Source organism: Gobius niger (assembly GCF_951799975.1).
Source record: "Gobius niger genome assembly, contig: SCAFFOLD_178, whole genome shotgun sequence".
NCBI classification, from domain to species: Eukaryota; Metazoa; Chordata; class Actinopteri; order Gobiiformes; family Gobiidae; genus Gobius; species Gobius niger.
In genome coordinates, this window is record NW_027639097.1 from 16,954 (window position 1) to 36,231 (window position 19,278).

General features: G+C 41.0%; 1 protein-coding gene across 1 annotated transcript; it reads right to left on the bottom strand.

The window, feature by feature from the left end:
- Positions 1-6,277: 6,277 nt before the first annotated feature.
- LOC306982714 (proline-rich transmembrane protein 2) lies at positions 6,278-12,894 on the bottom strand. The gene is made up of 4 exons (XM_079583179.1): positions 12,694-12,894; positions 10,920-11,164; positions 9,360-9,492; positions 6,278-6,339 (listed from the first exon to the last, which is right to left on the bottom strand). Exons 1-4 carry the CDS (start codon positions 12,803-12,805, stop codon positions 6,323-6,325), a joined length of 507 nt encoding a protein of 168 aa, XP_079439305.1. The 5' UTR covers positions 12,806-12,894; the 3' UTR covers positions 6,278-6,322.
- Between the last annotated feature and the right edge of the window lie 6,384 nt (positions 12,895-19,278).

Sequence of the window (19,278 nt, forward strand, 5' to 3'; positions counted from 1 at the left end):
TGTCTGCGGGTCAGGGCGGTGCAGAGGGGAAGCACCGCCCCCTGTCTGCAGGTCAGGGCGGTGCAGAGGGGAAGCACCGCCCCCTGTCTGCAGGTCAGGGCGGTGCAGAGGTGTTACTGCCCCCTGTCTGCAGGTCAGGGCGGTGCAGAGGCGCCCTCCTGCTGTGAGGCCGGTTTTATCGTCACAGCAGTAACTAGGGATGAACCGATACCACTTTTTCTAAAACCGATACGAGTACTTTGATTTAAGTACTCGCCGATACCGAATACCGATACGAGTACAAGGCATTTTCTTCAACATTCTTACTTTTTTCACAGCAGATTGGTTTGTAATTAGTTAATTTACTCATTTGCTACACTTTTAAGAGCAGTTATATTAGAATTGTGCTGATGCCATTTATTTATTAATTTTTATTTTCATTCAATATATTTAATTTTTATTGCTCTGTCCATCATAGACAGAAAAGTCCATGTCCTAAAGCTCCCAAAGCCTGAGCTTTATTCATTTATGTATTTTTATTTAACAATAGTATTGAGATGTTACTTAAATGGTCTCTTTTCGTCTTTACTTCAGCTCCTGTAGATTTTCTCGTGTGTTTGTAGTAACTTAGCGAGTAGCTACAGCGTTTTCATTGTTCTGCTGCAGCTCATTTTCCTCAATATAAACATGCTGTATGTCTTTCATTTGGATTTTCTGAGAACTTTTTAGTCGCTGGGTTAGTTTTTCAGATGAATAAACCCCTGGGCATAAAACGGCGTCAGAATGGCCAAAACTGTTAGCCGCGAGTTAGCAACGTTAGCCTGTATGTTGTAAACACTGCAGACGCTGCAGCTCTAACAACATTAAGCGCTGGTTAAATCCAGCTCAGACTCTGGTTTAGAGAGCGCAGTCTGTAGTAAAGTCAGCTCTATGTGGATTATTGGATTTACACTAAACTATTCTCCAGTTTGTTGCTTCTTCTCTCCTCAGCTGAGAGCTGCGCCTCGTAGCTGCGCCTCGTAGCTGCGCCTCGTAGCTGCGCTGGCCGCACGTCAAATGGTGTCGGTTTGTGGTATCGGGACCTCATGAATGAGTACGAGTATGTGGTATCGGCCCGATACCCGATACTGGTATCGGTGCATCCCTAGCAGTAACCCTCTTTTTTCCCCTTTCACATCGACCGAGCGCCTTTAACCAAACGCCACAGTCAGTGAAGGTTGGTTTGTGTTTGTGCGGGCCCTCAATCGTCCAGGAGTTTTCTTTACTACGTTATTGCTGTCCCTAAGTTGTGCACGTAAAGTCAAGCGACAAACTCCCAAAGCCGGCGCAAACACCCGGTCGCTGCGAAAAGGGGGCGAAACGTTGACATTTTTTAACATGTGCAGTTTTGTCGGCGCTGAGTAAAAGTTTCTTCATCAAAAGTTCAAAGTTTGTGATAAAATCTCCAGGCAAATAGTTGTTACAGTTTATGTACAAAGTGCTTGGGTCGTTAGCGTCCGTTAGCGCCGGCTAGCGTCCGGCTAACGGAGTCGTTCGTTCGTTCGTTGTAAATATTGTAAACATGCACAGGATCCGAAAGGTCGAAAAGTCTCATTCAAAAACAGGCAATGACCGGGAAGAGTTGGTTCCCCCTGAAATGTCCGTGAGTCCGAAGCGTCGAAGAGATGAAGGAAGCGGGCGGCGAGGAGGAGGAGGAGCTAAAAACATCCCAGGTTCCACACATTCTTCAGTCCGAGCGGGGGGTCAAAGCGCTACAGGTTAAATATTAGCTTCAAGACAGGCACAAGTTCTGATTCTGAAGACGAGAAACCAGCGTCCAACCATTTTAGAACTTTTTTAGCTTATTCCAGTTTAGAATATTAGCTTGGAATCAAAGTTTTCTTTTCTTAATCGAAGGTTTGTGTTAAAGCAGAGGAAGACGGATGGATTTCGTTTGTTTTATAGGCCAGAGTCGCGCCTCATTTGAAAAACCTACAAGACTGATTTTTTTTCACATTTGTTTCACTTTTTTTTTGTCACTTTTCCGTTGCTTTTTTATCGGGTCGTTTGTGACTTTTTCATCCTCGCCTTCGTCTTGTTTTTGTTGCTATTTTGACACTTTTTTTCTGCGCTCGGTTCAGGCGGGGGTTAAGAGGTTTAAATGTAGCCGTTTCTTCTTCTACGGCGTCGGCGCCTCGTTCTGCACTTCCTGATTACACTCACACATTTCTAAAGCCCACAATCCGACCTGGAAGTTGTTATTTAAGAAAACGATTCCAATAGCTGCCAGCAGGAGGAGCCCCGGTCAAGATCTTCACCAGCTCTTTCTGCATTTCATTCTTACACATTTTCAAACTATAAAATGTAAAATATTTAGGCTCCATATGCAGGAAAAGTCCGTTTAAAAATGTAAAATGAACCAAATCGAAACACTTTCCCAAAGACTGTTGAAAAAATTACATGTACGATTTTTTTAGTTTTAATATCGTGTTGTAATTAAAAAAAATGTAAAAGACCGTTTGGGTTTTGAATGTAAAAAGATTGTCCATGTTTGTAGTGTTTTATAAATTCACAGTCACAGAAAAGACGTTCGTTAAACTGAGGAGTTCATGTTCTTTTTCATCTCTATTTTGTTGCTCTTTCGTCCTTGTTTTCTTCTCGATTTCGTCTCTGTTTTGACGCTTTACTCAAGAAGCTTAGATTTGGGTGAAGCCAAGCTGGATACTAAGTGCTTGGTTCAGGTTAAAGAGGTTAAAGAGGTTAAAGATCAGGGGCCGTGTTCGTAAAGAATCTTCTCAGAGAGCTACGAACTTAACTTAAAAAATCCTAGCGAGGAGTCTTAGCTTTGGAGTGATTCCAGAACATTCTCAGGTGCTGGTTCTGGGCTGGTTCAGAGCTGGTTCTGGTGCCGGGTTTGTTCCGACTGACTTCGTTTCCCACCAAAATGAGAGCTGTGCCTATTGTCATGGCAACGCTTTGGGATGTCAACATAAAACATGGATAGTAACATCTTACTACAACCACTTCTGGTTATAAAATACAGAAAAATAAGTTTATGTTTCTGTCACAGCAGCCGGTAACATTCTGATTTCTTCTTTCTAACTCTTGTTTTAGCTGAAGAGCATAAAGCAAAACAACAGTTTCCTCCACAGAGACTGTTCTGGCTTCTCCAGGAAGTTCTAAGCACAAACTAACTAATATTGATTCTTTGTTGGAGGAGAGAGCCCCGCCCCCAGCCGCTGACATCACTGGTGCTCGTTTCTCGGTCCAGCTTTTAACTGGTTCCCGACCGGCACCAGGTTTTGGAACTAAGAGCCAGCGTTTTTTTTCAGTGGAAAACGAAAGAACCGGTTCTGAAACTGGAACTGGCCCAGAACCAGCACCGGCACCAGCTTGGTGGAAAAGGGCTGTCAGAGAACTCTTGGCGAGGAACTCCGTCTTGGCGAGGAGGTGTGGCCGACCCCGTGAGTCATCATTTCAAAGGCTGTGATTGGTTGATCCTAAAAGCTAGATAAATATTTTTACTTTTGGTGATTATGGGCAAAGAACAGACCCTCAAATCAATAAACGTAATCATAGAATCTAATCTTAGGAAGGATGGATGGAAGGATGGAAGGATGGATGTCCTCTGGTTAGGGAACTCCTAAACTCCTTAACCTCTTAACTCCCGCCTGAACCGAGAGGATCTTTTTCCTCACCTCATCAGATTTTCTTTCCGTCATGTTTTTGTTGGGTGTTCAACTCATTTTTGTAACTTCAACTTCATCAATTTTTCGTCACTTTTTTGCCAACGTTTTCTCACTTTTTTGTCACATTTCCATATTTTTTTCCGTCTCCGTTTTGTCGCTATTTTCACAGCTTTTTTCCAGAAGCTTTTGGACTGGGGTCAAGCCAAACTGGAGTTTCACGAACTCGGTTCAGGTGGGAGTTAAGGGGTTAAAAGTCCTCCCTCCCGACTCTAAAGAGATCTCACCTTAGGAGTTCTCTTAAGCGCTGGGACTCTTTAGGAATATCTTTTTTCACGATTCTAAGAATAATCTTCGAACTTGGAGCAACTCTTTGCGCTGAGAATCTTTAGGAATACGGCCCCTGGATGTTTTCCATTAAAATGACTAAAATGCTGATTGTGGAAAGCGTTGTTCCTGACCGTTCGCCTCCGTCAGGGCTGGGCTGTAAGACTTCCTGACATCGAGGCTCGCGTCGTGAACGTGGGCGGGGCCTCGGCGAGCGCTGAAGATGTAACACGAGAGCGCGGCTCGGCCTAAATGAAAAGCCGTCTCTGCTGTTTCTGCCTCAGCGGTCAATAATGAGATGAAGTCCCGAGTCGGGTCGAAGCCGCTCAGACGGAGGTTTGAGCGATGCATTATTCACGCCGTAATTTCATTTTAGAAGTAGCTTCATTTTTAATACATCGCGGCCAACGCTTTCCCTTCTTTCTCAGGTTCTTTAACTTTAGCTTTTCGAGCCGGCGCACAAAGATGATGTGTTTTTGAAGATGGATGTAAACGTTTAACAGTTAACGCCGTCCACCTGGAACTGGTGTTTTAGAAACTACAAAGTCTTAGCTTTCAAATGAGGCATTGCACTGGCCTATAGGCTGTAAACAAAAGTGCAGCAAAAAAAGAGCGAGGAAAAAGTGATAGAAGAGCGAGGAAAGAGCGAGGAAAAAGTGATAGAAGAGCGAGGAAAGAACGAGGAAAGAGCGAGGAAAAAGTGATAGAGGAGCGAGGAAAGAGCGAGGAAAAAGTGATAGAAGAGTGAGGAAAGAACGAGGAAAGAGCGAGGAAAAAGTAATAGAGGAGCGAGGAAAGAGCGAGGAAAAAGTGATAGATGAGCGAGGAAAGAACGAGGAAAGGGCGATAGAAGAGTGGCAAAAGAGCGAGGAAAGAGCGATAGAAGAGCGAGGAAAGAACGAGGAAAGAGTGATAGAGTGGCAAAAGAGCGAGGAAAGAGTGATAGAAGAGCGAGGAAAGAACGAGGAAAGAGCGATAGAAGAGCGAGGAAAGAACGAGGAAAGAGCGATAGAAGAGTGGCAAAAGAGCGAGGAAAGAGTGATAGAAGAGTGAGGAAAAAGCAATGAAAGAGCGAGGAGAGAGATGGAAGAGCAAAGAAAGAACAAGGAAAGAGTGACACAAGAGAGACAACAGAACGATGAAAGAGTGAAGAAAGATCGACAAAAAAGCAACGATAGAGCAAGAGAGGAAAGAACAAGAAATAAAAAACAAGGAAAGAGAAATGAAAGAACGACAAGAGTGAAAAGGAGCAACGAAAGAACAAGAAAAGAGCGAGGGAAGAGTGTCGAAAGAGAAACGAAAGAGTGATAGAAGATTGATAAAAAGACAGAGCAAGGAAAGAGCGACGAAAGAGAAACAACAGTACGAGGAAAGGGCAATGAAAGAGCAATGAAAGAATGACACAAGGGTGACGAAAGAGCGAGGAGAGAGTGATAGAAAATCGCCGAAAAGGGAACGAAAGAGCGATCAAAGAGCGAGGGAGGACTGAGTAAAGAACAAGGAAAGAACGATGAAAGAGAAACGAAAGAACGACACAAGAGTGACGAAAGAGCAACTAAAGAGCTACAAACGTGACGAAGGTGCGACAAAAACACAACAAAAAACAGAAATGTGCTGGAAAAGCAACAAAGACACGACCAGAAAACAACGGAAATGAGTCAAAAATCCGGCGTAAACGTGACACAAACAAGTTTAGATCCATGTTGCAGATCTTAGCTCTTAGGGGTTAAGAGGAGAGTGTAGGTTGTCTAACTCCTGACTTCAGGTCTTCCACATCATTGACTGTTCAGCAATTTTGCGAGAAACGATATTCCTGGAATTTAAAGCAGCACTAGCTCAAAGATTTATTCCAGTGTCAGAACACATTTGGTTCAGGGCCTTAGTTTGAATCTCGTTTAGACTCTTTTGGATGAGAAGATGCATAAAACTCTCTTTGAGCGACTGAAGGATTAAAAATATCTGTAAAAAGTTGTGTAACAAAAGCAAGGCAATCCGTGATCAGATCTTTGTTTGGGCTCACTTTGAAACTAAGGGTGTGGGATGTAAACGGGCTGAGGCGCTATAGCAGCGTTAGCGTGTCCGCGGTTCTCTCGTAGCGCTTCACTTTCTTTTCCTTCGTCTCTTTGTTCAAGCAGCATTTTTCAGTTGGAGTTCGAGGCATCCACAGGACGCGTGTGAGCGGGACGGACAGTGGGTGGCGCTGTGGTGCCGTCTGTGCGCTGTGGTGTCGGAGGTAGAGTCGGGCAGAGGAAGACCATGCTTTGACGACGTGCAGCGGCGAAAACAAATGGATTTGAGGAGCAGACGGTGGGACCGAGGAGCGAGCGGCGCTTCACGGAGAGAGGACGGCATCAGGACTTCAGGATCACTGAGGAGACAGAAGACAAACGATCAGGACTTCAGGATCACTGAGGAGACAGAAGACACAACATCAGGACTTCAGGATCACTGAGGAGACAGAAGACAAACGATCAGGACTTCAGGATCACTGAGGAGACAGAAGACACAACATCAGGACTTCAGGATCACTGAGGAGACAGAAGACACAACATCAGGACTTCAGGATCACTGAGGAGACAGAAGACAAACGATCAGGACTTCAGGATCACTGAGGAGACAAACATCAGGACTTCAGGATCACTGAGGAGACAAACATCAGGACTTCAGGATCACTGAGGAGACAGAAGACACAACATCAGGACTTCAGGATCACTGAGGAGACAGAAGACACAACATCAGGACTTCAGGATCACTGAGGAAACAGAAGACACAACATCAGGACTTCAGGATCACTGAGGAGACAAAACATCAGGACTTCAGGATCACTGAGAAGACAGAAGACAAACGATCAGGACTTCAGGATCACTGAGGAGACAGAAGACAAACGATCAGGACTTCAGGATCACTGAGGAGACAGAAGACACAACATCAGGACTTCAGGATCACTGAGGAGACAGAAGACACAACATCAGGACTTCAGGATCACTGAGGAGACAGAAGACACAACATCAGGACTTCAGGATCACTGAGGAGACAGAAGACACAACATCAGGACATCAGGAACACTGTGGAGACAAAAGACAAAACATCAGGACTTCAGGATCACTGAGGAGACAGAAGACACAACATCAGGACTTCAGGATCACTGAGGAGACAGAAGACACAACATCAGGACTTCAGGATCACTGAGGAGACAGAAGACACAACATCAGGACTTCAGGATCACTGAGGAGACAAACCATCAGGACTTCAGGATCACTGAGGAGACAAACCATCAGGACTTCAGGATCACTGAGGAGACAAAACATCAGGACTTCAGGATCACTGAGGAAACAGAAGACAAACGATCAGGACTTCAGGATCACTGAGGAGACAGAAGACACAACATCAGGACTTCAGGATCACTGAGGAGACAAAACATCAGGACTTCAGGATCACTGAGGAAACAGAAGACAAACGATCAGGACTTCAGGATCACTGAGGAGACAGAAGACAAACGATCAGGACTTCAGGATCACTGAGGAGACAGAAGACAAACAATCAGGACTTCAGGATCACTGAGGAGACAAAAGACAAAACATCAGGACTTCAGGATCACTGAGGAGACAGAAGACACAACATCAGGACTTCAGGATCACTGAGGAAACAGAAGACAAACGATCAGGACTTCAGGATCACTGAGGAGACAGAAGACACAACATCAGGACTTCAGGATCACTGAGGAGACAAAACATCAGGACTTCAGGATCACTGAGGAAACAGAAGACAAACGATCAGGACTTCAGGATCACTGAGGAGACAGAAGACAAACGATCAGGACTTCAGGATCACTGAGGAGACAGAAGACAAACAATCAGGACTTCAGGATCACTGAGGAGACAGAAGACAAACGATCAGGACTTCAGGATCACTGAGGAGACAGAAGACAAACGATCAGGACTTTAGGATCACTGAGGAGACAGAAGACACAACATCAGGACTTCAGGATCACTGTGGAGACACAACATCAGGACTTCAGGATCACTGAGGAGACAAACATCAGGACTTCAGGATCACTGTGGAGATAAACCATCAGGACTTCAGGATCACTGAGGAGACAGAAGACAAAACATCAGGACTTCAGGATCACTGAGGAGACAAAACATCAGGACTTCAGGATCACTGCTTGGTTTACAACTGACCGGTTCAATGGAAGAATTGCAAGTTCATTGTGAATTGTCATAAAGTCAGTGTGGAACATTCTGGATTCTCCTGTTTCCAAAACAAAAGCTGCTCCACACAGAAAAGCTGAACTGTCCACAGCAAAGACACAGGTGTGTTTAGGTGCATCGGGATATCCGATACTAAACCAACACCAGTTTTGGCTCTCACCGTTTACAAAACACAACCAATAAACCTCAGTGAATTTGGACGTGCTGTGTGTCATATTTTGGAAATGTGAATCGCTGAGTTAGTTTAAACTTCCGCAAACATATTTTTGATCGCTGTGCAAAATGCTGCGGTTAGCAACAGTATGCTAAAGCTAGCGGCGACTGATTAAGGGACAAAAACTATTGGATCACCTAATAAAATAACATTTCTGCAGTGGCCAAGTGTTTGTATATTAGTTTATGAAGTGCTGTTGAAGAATAACTGATATAAGCTGTGATGATCGGATCACTTTAATGTACTTTAATGTAGCCTAAAGGTTGCCATGTCCACAATTCGTAATTAGATGATTATTTAAAAAGGCGAGTGATCCGTGTGTAACGTTTTTTCCATTAGCTTATTAACCTCTTAACTCCCGCTCAAACCAAGCATATTTCCTCCAGTTTTACCTAAATAAAAGCTTCTTGAAAAAAAAGAGTCAAAATAGCAACAAAATCAAGATAAAAACGCAAGAAAAAAGAGAGATTCAAACGGAGATGAAAATGCAACAAAAAAAAAACGACTAAAACATGACGCAAGGAAAAAGATCTGTTTAGATCAGTCTTAGCTTTCAAATCAGGAGACTGGAGAAATGTGCTCGGTAAAGACGGGGGTTAAAAGGTCAATACTGGATATAATTAATCACTGATCTGTAGCATCTCGTTTGCAAGAAAAGAGAAGAAAAGGAGATAAGAGGATCATTCACTTTGTCACTCAGAGAAAGACACTTGGTATCGGTTAATATCGGATATCGGGAGACACTCAAACCCCCAGTATCGGCATCGGTGTCAGAAGCAAAAAGTTGGATCCGCACATCTCTGATAAATACTGTATATTCTACATTTTCCATACATTTGATCTTGAATGTTTGTCCGAGATGAGACAAAACACGGATCTTCTTCTGCTTCTCTTCACGTGTCTCTGTGGAGGAAGTGTCTGGGGAGAGGGAAGTGTGGGAGGATTAAAAGCACGGATACTGACCGCCCCAGTTGAGGATGATGGCCGTGGTGATGATGGCGATTCCTCCCACGATGGCCAGCACAGACAAGATCATGGCGTTTCGACCCAGACGCCTGGCCCCGTCCACGTTCCCCTGCTGCAGGCTGTTCCGCGACTGGCCACAAGGGGGCGCAGAGAGGCGGAGTTTAGAGCAGTGTGGGCTTAGTTACAGAGTTTACAGCGGAGGCGCAAACAGTTCGAGGCGAGACGAGGCAGGTGAACATTTTAAAGTGATAGTCTGTAAGTTTGCAAAGTGAGGAGAGAAAGAGTCGAATTTGAAAGTGTACGCGGCACGGTGGCACAGTGGTTTGCGCTCGTGCTTCGCAGCTAGAAGGTCCCGGGTTCGATTCCCACCTGGACGGGGCGTTTCTGTGTGAAGTTTGCATGTTCTCCCAGAGTCTGTGAAGGTTTCCTCTACCACTAAAAACATGTACAATAGAGGAATGAGAGTGTGTCCCAACCGAATAAACCAGAAAACAGTCAAATTCCTCCCTCTTTAACCTCTTAACTCCCGCCTGAACCGAGTGGATCTTTTTATATATATGTATTCAACTCATTTTTGCAACTTTTTTGTGATTTTTTTGGTCATTTTTTGTCACATTTTAGTATTTTTTTGGGTCAAATTTTTGTCACATTTTTGTAATTTTTTTGCCACATTTTCGTCAATGTATTCGTCTCAGTTTTGTTGCTATTTTCTCACTTTTTTCCAGAAGCTTTTGGATTGGGGTAAAGCCAAACTGGAGAAAACGTGCTCAGTTCAGGTGGGAGTTAAGGGGTTAACCAGAAAGCCCTTAGTTTGCGAAATGAGGAGAGCAGGAACAGAATGTTCAAAAGTAAATGATCAAGCTCCTCCCCCTCCTCCTGATTGGCCCTGACAGGCCGGTTCACAGGAATATGTGGGAGAATACTTAACAAAAAGTAATATATATATATATATATATATATATATATTACTACTTACTATCAAAATGCAGTGATTTTGCACATTTTATCAAATTTGTAAAAACATTTAGACTTCCAGACTTTCTCTTTAATGTATGAGAAAGTATAAGGAAAAATGTACTGCAAGTTTTCTGTCATTTTATTTTCATATGGCCTTTTAATAATTAATTAATCGCAATTGACTCTACATAACTTCTAACAACACCGCCCAAGAAGTGACTTCCTGTTTCGATCCAGCTCACCAAAATAAAAGCACCATCTTTAGTTCAACTTTCTTTCTGCCCAAATATAAACCGACAAAACAACTACAATGTGTGTATTTATTATATTCTTGTAATGTGACAAGTACCTGCTGAACTAATCAATGACACGAGCTGTGTGCTTTTATTTTGGCGGGCTGGATCGAAACAGGAAGTCACTTCTTGGGCGGCGTTGTTGTGATTTGAAGTTAAGCATCATTTATTTAGGGGTTGTATTCATTTTTTAGTAAGTAGTAGTAAGTATATTTCTTTGTATTTTCCTACATTTGAACGTCTTTCAGAGTTTGGAGTAAATGTTTCCCCGCCGCGTCTCGCCGTAAAGTGAAGGAGTTCCCGTTACCATGACGGAGAAGGTGAGGGCGACGATGTTGATGGGCCACAGGGGGCAGAAGCAGGACAGGATGGCGAGCAGCAGGTAGTCCCGGGGCTTGGATCCGTCCTGGGGGCCCTCGGGGATGGCGCTGGGCCGGCGGCTCAGAGAGGGTCTGGGGGAGCCGCTCACCGAGCCGGACCTGCTGCCGGGCCGGCTGCCGGAGCGAGGCTTGGCACCGAGGACGGGGCTCAGGGCGGGCACCACGCCGTTACCTGGAGGAAACAGGATCAGTCTCAACACCAAACTGGACTAGAGCACATTATCTCCAGTTCGGCTTTACCCCAATCCAAAAGCTTCTGGAAAAAAGCAACAAAACTGAGACGAAAACAATGATGAAAAAGTGACAAAAAAGTGAGAAAACATTGACAAAAAAGTGACGAAAAAAACTACTAAAAAACTACAATTCATTTTTTGTCATTTTTTGTCATTTTTTGTCATTTTTTTGTCACATTTGTGTCACATTTTTTGTCACATTTTTTGTCACATTTTTTGTCACATTTTTTGTCACATTTTTGTAATTTTTTTGTCATTTTTTTTGTCACTTTTGTGTCACATTTTTGTCATTTTTTGTCATTTTTTTGTCATTTTTTTGTCATTTTTTGTCATTTTTTGTCATTTTTTGTCACATTTGTGTCACATTTGTCATTTTTTTCACATTTGTGTCACATTTTTGTCACATTTGTGTCATTTTTTTGTCATTTTTTGTCATTTTTCGTCATTTTTTGTCACATTTGTGTCACATTTTTTGTAATTTTTTGTCACATTTTTGTCACATTTTTGTCACATTTGTGTCATTTTTTGTCATTTTTTTCACATTTGTGTCACATTTTTGTCATTTTTTGTCATTTTTTTGTCATTTTTTTTCACATTTGTGTCACATTTGTGTCACATTTTTGTCATTTTTTGTCATTTTTTTGTCACATTTGTGTCACATTTTTAGTCATTTTTTTAGTCATTTTTAGTCATTTTTTTGTCATTTTTTTGTCATTTTTTGTAATTTTTTGTCACATTTGTATCACATTTGTGTCACATTTTTAGTCATTTTTTAGTCATTTTTTGTCACATTTTTGTTATTTTTTTGTCATTTTTTGTCATTTGTTTTGTCACATTTGTGTCACATTTTTTGTAAATTTTTTTGTAAATTTTTCTCGCATTTTTGCCACTTTTTCATCAATTTTTCGTCACTTTTCTGTCACATTTCCATCATTGTTTTCGTCTCAGTTTTGTTGCTATTTTCACAGCTTTTTTCCAGAAGCTTTTGGACTGGGGTAAAGCCAAACTGGAGAAAACGTGCTGGGTTCGGGTGGGAGTTAAGGGGTTAAGGGGGAAACAATTTGGAGAAAAATTTAAACTTTCTCTAATTATTCAAAAACTTCTTTAACAAACGCTGAATTATGAATATAGTTTCTACTAAATAAATATACAAAGACATGGGGAGGAGCAAAGTGGTTCAACTGCCCATAAATACATAAATAACAGAGAATGCTAACATGATGCTACATGTTAGCGCTAGTTACGACTGCTGTTTTTTCCGCTTATACTGAACAATCTGCTGTGAATAAACATCCATATGGACCTGATTTAGACTTGACTTCATTTGTATGTGATAAAAAAGATCCTATTTTCCCCCTCGGTGAAGCCACGCCCCCTTCTATGACGTAATGCCGTCTGCATCTGCACCAGGCGCGTCGGTATTTGTGAATGGAGAAGCGCGGGAAAGCCCGTTGTTCTCGTCTCTTACTGCTCTCGGTGTTGTCGTCGGCCACGCTCAGGTGCTCCATGTGCTTCCCCGCCTCGGAGTCCGGGAGCGGGGCGTGGGAGTCGGGCTGCGTGCTGATTGGCTGCTCCTCCATGCTGCGGGGCGACGGGCGGCGCTGGGGTCAAAGGGCGACGAGCGGGAGACGAAGCGGGACCTGAGGGCGAGAGCGAGGTCATGTCGTTACAATCACGGGGGAAAAGGAAGATGTTTCTTAACACCACCTGAGCCCAGCACATTTTCACAAGTTCAGCTTTACCCAAATCTAAAAGACTCCTGAAAAAAAGCATCAAAATAGCAACAAAAACGAGAAGAAATAATGGTGTTTAATGAGAGTGTTCCGGCAAATGTTTTGGCCTGTTCCCCGATTCCATCACATCAGAACAAATGTGTTACTGAAAAACTAATTTACAAATTAAGCACTGGTTTTGAACGTCGTGACGAATGGATTAACCTCTTAACTCCCGCCTGAACCGAGGGGATCTTTTTTCTCACGTCATCAGATTTTTTTTGTTGGGTATTCAACTCATTTTTGTAACTTTTTCATAATTTTTTTGTCACATTTTTGTCACATTTTGTCATTTTTTTAGTCATTTTTTGTCACATTTCTGTCAATTTTTTGTCAATTTTTTATCCAATTTTTGCCTTTTTTTTTGTCATTTTTTGTCACATTTTTGCCATTTTTGTCACATTTTGGTCATTTTTTGGTCACATTTCTGTCCATTTTTTGTCCGTTTTTTGCCATTTTTTGTCACATTTTGTCACATTTTTGTAATTTTTTGTCTTTTTTTGTCACATTTCTGTCATTTTTTTCGTCAATTTTTAATCCAATTTTTGTCATTTTTTTTGTCACATTTTTGTCACATTTTTGTCATTTTGAAAAAAGTTTTTTTTGTCAATTTCTTGTGACATTTCTGTGACATTTCCATCCTTGTTTTAGTCTCAGTTTTGCTGCTTTTTTCCAGAAGCTTTTGGATTGGGGTAAAGCCAAACTGGAGAAAATGTAGTCGGTTCAGGTGGGAGTTAAGGGGTTAAAGGAGTAAGTTTGACATATAGCTAACTAGTAATGCTATTTGTCACCGATACGACTATTTACTTAATACAACAACAGTTTTTTTCAGAGTTCTTTTTCTCTCCCCAGTAACACTGTGTCCCCGTTTCTTACAGAATTCTTTTAAAACATTGATTTTCAACGCTCAAAATATGAAATATCTGTGTCACACTCAGTCATGTTTGAGAAACGATCTGGGTCGGCCTGACCTTTGACCTGGACCAGCATCCTTTGCGCTCGGTCAAAGGCTGAATCCACTGTAGTTTAGTTTATAGAAAGGACAGTGTGCAGTCACATTAAAACATTAAAAATTTGATTTAAAAAAATTACGAAAAATTGAAAAAATGTGACAAAAATGTGACAAAAATGTGACAAAAAATGACAAAAATGTGACAAAAAAATGACAAAAATGTGACAAAAAAAGACAAAAATGTGACAGAAATGTGACAGAAATGTGACAAAAAATGACCAAAATTTGATTAAGAAAATTGACAAAAATGTGACAAAAAAATGACAAAAATGTGACAAAAATGTGACAAAAAATGACCAAAATTTGATAAAAAATTTACGAAAAAAAAATGACAAAAATTTGACAAAAAATTACAAAAATGACAAAAATGTGATAAAAATTTGACATATAAATTACCAAAAATTTACTAAAAATTACAAAAATGTGACAAAAAATGACAAAAAAGTTACAAAACTGAGTTGAATACCCAACAAAAAACGACGGGAAAAAAAACTGACGTGAGGAAAAAAAAATTGAACAAAAATGTGACAAAAATTCAACAAAATAGTGACAAAAATTCAACAAAAATTCAACAAAAATTCAACAAAAATTCAACAAAAATTCAACAAAAATTCAACAAAAATTCAACAAAAATTGAAAAAAACATACAAAAGGTGACACAACACAGCAACAATGCGAAGAAAAAGATCAGTTTTGTGGGTCTTAGCTTTCAAATGAGGTGTTACACAGGCCTATATAACAGCCAAAGAGGACAGAATGCATTTGGTTCAGGCGGGGGGTAAGAGGTTAAGTAGCACGGTGGCACAGCGGTTAGCACTCGGGCCTCACAGCTCCTGAATTTCTCTACAGAGATTCTAAAGTATAACTGTTTGAAACTCTGCTGCAGCCGAGAGTCCCTCTGTCCTCAGGCACTTTGCTGAACGTCTCTCTCACCCTGAACCGTCTGAAGCCCACGGGACAGAGAGTGATGCGTTCAGGAGCCGGGGGTGCGTGGGAAATCAGTCTGCAGATCATGGACGTGTACGTGACTAAAGCTGATTTATATCCGGATCTAAAAGCACAAATCACTTTTAGATCCGGAAACAATATCGGTCAATGAGACGTGGCCGATATATCGTCTACGAGAACGTATCGGTGCGGCCGTTCGGACGATACGCAGTTTCACTACATCGAGTTTATGTCCAATGTTGAGGAGTGTGGAGAAACGTGTTTAGAAAGAGTGGGGGAAATAGAGGGGGAGGGGGGCAATGTGGAAGGAAAAAATAGCAAAATATGGGGGAAAGAATCAGGGAAAAAGAAAAAAAAATGGAAAAAAAAAATAGGGAGAAGGAGTAAAAAAAATGGGGGAATGTGGAAAGAATAGCCAAACGACAGGGAAAGAAAAACGGGAAAAAACGAGGATGTAAAATATGTAAAGTGTTTAGTCTGTTCAGGACAGTTCCCTCGAGTAAATGAAAACGTTTACCAGCACATTTTTACAGGAAGTATTTCTGATGGATTTCAAAGATTTCGCATCATCATCAAAGTGACGACAAATTGATGAAAAAGTGGCAAAAATGTGACAAAAAAAGACAAAAAACTTGAGAAAAAACTGACAAAAATTTAATTTAAAAAATGACAAAAATGTGACAAAAAATGACAAAAATGTGAAAAAATCTGAAGAAAAAATGACAAAAATATGATTTTTAAAAATAACAAAAATGTGACAAAAAACGGACAAAAATTTAATTTTAAAAAATGACAAAAATTTGACAAAAAAATGACAAAATATGTATTTAAAAAATGACGAAAAAATGACAAAAATGTGATAAAAAATTGACCAAAAAATTACAAAAAATTACAAAAAATTGACAAAAAATTGACAAAATGTGACAAAAAATGACAAAAATTTAATTTAAAAAAATGTGACAAAAAAATGACAAAAATGTATTAAAAAAATGACAAAAAAATTACAAAAATGTGATAAAAAATTGACCAAAAAATTACAAAAAATTGACAAAAAATTGACAAAATGTGACAAAGAATGTGACAAAAAAATAGACAAAAAAATAACAAAAATGTGACAAAAAATGTGACAAAAAAGTTACAAAAATGAGTTGAATACCCAACAAAAAAAATGCTGAAATCTGATGACGTGAGGAAAAATCATCGTTATCGAGAAAATCCCCACAAATATCGAGATATTTTTGTCGATATCGCTCAGACCGACTGTCCAGTTACTTCTAATCTCAGTTTATTCATTTATCACAGTTAAAAGTTAAAAACATCCAAAGCACATCCTCCATCAGGGTTGCCAGGTTTGCTCTGAAACACTGTCCCCGCCCACACACGTCCAGTTACTTTGTGAGTTCCGGATCTGACCGGCCTCGGACACAGAATCAGCTCCACTCATTATAAACCGGCTCAAAGACAGAGCTCTCCCTGGTCTTGGTTTGGTTCCTGGTCTCGCGAATAATAAATAATGTAAAAATAATGTACTACAACGTACAGCGGAGAAAGCTTTCAATAATGCAGGAAAGAGGAAGTCACTGTCACTTAAAGAGCTACTAACCCCTCCTTCCAGAGCCTCAATCTCAGAGCCTCAGATTTGAAAATCTCAACAGAAAGGGGGCGTCGCCTGGAGGACTAAGGGGCACGCGGGAGGGGTGAGGGGTGGGAGGGGCTTGAGGCTTCTGACTTCTGACTTGACGCTGCACCTGCAGCGCTCCTCGTAAACAAAGTCCGACCATGGAGCATGGTGTTCCAGCGAGCTAACTTATTTAGCAACTTGTTCCACTGGGACAGGTCTACAGCTCTCTCTACACAGGGGGGGGGGGGGGGGGGGGGGGGGGGGGGGGGGGGGGGGGGGGGGGGGGGGGGGGGGGGGGCATCGTGGCAGACAGCGGCCTTGTACCTGAGGCGCTGGCTCATTTATTCCTCTGTCATTTACAAAGCTAGCGGCTTAGCATTGAGCTCGATCGACGTTAGCATCGCAGCTAAGGGACGTAACTGTCCTGGCTGCTTCAGAATTTACCGATCTATTTTAGATGTAGACTTTTGCTGTGGTCTACGTGAACATGGGAGATGTATCTCAGTGTCCTCAGCAGAGTGTGTGATATAGAGACGTGGCTATTTGTGTTACAAAGATTTTTATTATTTTTCTTACAGCAAAGTGCACAAAACATATCAAATAAATATATGTAGGCCTGTATTATAGAGCAGGAACACTGTCTTTTTGAAATTGTTTTTGGTTTGCCATTGAAGATGTGAGACAGAATCATTCAGGTTATGTTTCTCTAAAAGGCTTGACTGTAACATTGTGAACCCAAAGAGCCAGTTAGCCCTAAGTAAATAGCCTGAACTAATTTCTATTACTAAATTTAGTGAACTAAAAGGTTTAACCAACGTAACATACACGAAACTACCACTGAATGATGACACTGTAGAGTAACGGCTATAATGAAGTATTTATATGTATGCTTTTTTAGTTGAATATTGAAATATTAATGAAAATTATAGATCTTGTTTTGTACCAGTACTTGATTCTGCACTTCTGGCTCTTACAACAGTGCAATTTCCAAATTATAGCACAATTTCTTTGGTAAAACTTACTACAAACTTACAGCTCACATTTCACTTGAGGTTGAGCTGCATGTGCCACTCACTTGGTCTACATAGATGTGTGCAATAAACAAATTGAACAGACAAAGTTGACTGGTTATGTTATACAATACCAACTGTAATAAATATACATGCAGTAAGTTTTCAGCTTCTAGAAACAGAAAGTGGTGCTGCATATACCTTCCTGTGACATATCTGACAGAACATATACAGGCTTCATTTTTTTTTTACTGCCCACAATTAAATCTTGCATGAAACATTGATTTTAATCTATTACATTGTCCAATGGGCACAGAGTGGTTCAGGCACAGGTACTTTGTGTGCTCCTGATATGGGAGAGGATCCTCGACCACACTTTCAAACAGCAGGGCCATTAGTTGGTCAAAGTAGACTGTAAACAAAGCACAAAACATTTGTCCTTGTAAAAGCATTGGTTGTGTTGTTTTTAATGTGACATACCTGAGGTAGCTCTGGTCTTCATGGCTCTCACTGTGTAGTCTCCACGCTTGAATTTTGGATACACTATGACATACAGCAGCAAAACGATTTGCCTTTTTTAATCATAATTCAAGGCACCAACCTGCATCCTAAAATTTCACAAATAAACATTAATATGCAGTATCTATTTTCTAAACATTTCAAAGTGATAAAATAACTAGTGAATATTTGTTGAACCTTTAGGAATCATTACCTGGCCAGCATTCCTTTGGATAAGAGGCCCAGACTATTGTGAGAGAATCAGACTATGGATTCCTCAATATTTGAAGTGTGGTATTGTGGGCTTATTTTAGCTTAATCTTTCAAAATAAGTGGTGTTAACAAAAGAGTAAGAGTCTCTCGCATGCTGCTGTGCCTACAAAGAATTATAAAGAATTACAAAGAATAATAAATTGATATGTGAAGTGTAAATACATCAATATAGATTAGATATTGGGAGTAGTTGTAATTACACATACTTGATTTTGGCCACACTCTTGCATCATCCCCAACCAAAGGCCTGTGAAGACAGCGAGGGAACAGGGGATTTTCCGTGGACATTCTGAATCTGAGCCTTTGATGGTGACCAGTAGAGATGATTCATATAGATAGTTCACAATGCTTTTCTTCCACCTCGTCATTTCCTCCGTTCACCTTTTCTGGCCCAGCGCATCATTTTTTTCCAATCTCTGGGACACAAAACACAAACCCCTCCTTCTCCATGCGCACACTGTTTCCAACCTCATTGCTCTAATAAGACAAAAAAATAAGAATATGAGTTCTATCATAATGCACAGTTATCCCAAGTTACATATTTATGTTTGTATTGTAATGTTTTACCTGGACTAGCTGGATGTCAATGACTTTGTTACTCGTTAGATTCATCATGGTGTAGCTGCCATACTTGGCTGAATGTCCTACATGAATGCAAGTTATACATTAGCTGACTTTTATTAATACTTCAGATAAATGTTTATGAAATGTATTTACCAGGTGAATCTGCCCGCATGTCCCCACCCAGTGTAACAGAGCCGCTTTCAAGAGCCTCTCTGATGAGGTCATCCTGCTCCAACTTCCACTGCCAGTTGACCGTAGGGATGAGGAGCTTTGCCTGATGCCTGTAGAAGCACTGCTCTGACAGTCCCTGAATATTGAAGGCCCCAAGAACTATAAAATTAAAACATCTGTTATC

Coding starts and splice junctions, on each gene's coding strand:
- LOC306982714 (XM_079583179.1), bottom strand. CDS start 12,805: ATGGAGGAGCAGCCAATCAGCACGCAGCCCGACTCCCACGCCCCGCTC. Junction 11,165..12,693: donor CGACGACAACACCGAGAGCA/GTAAGAGACGAG, acceptor TGTTTCCTCCAG/GTAACGGCGTGGTGCCCGCC. Junction 9,493..10,919: donor CCCTCACCTTCTCCGTCATG/GTAACGGGAACT, acceptor CCTTGTGGCCAG/TCGCGGAACAGCCTGCAGCA.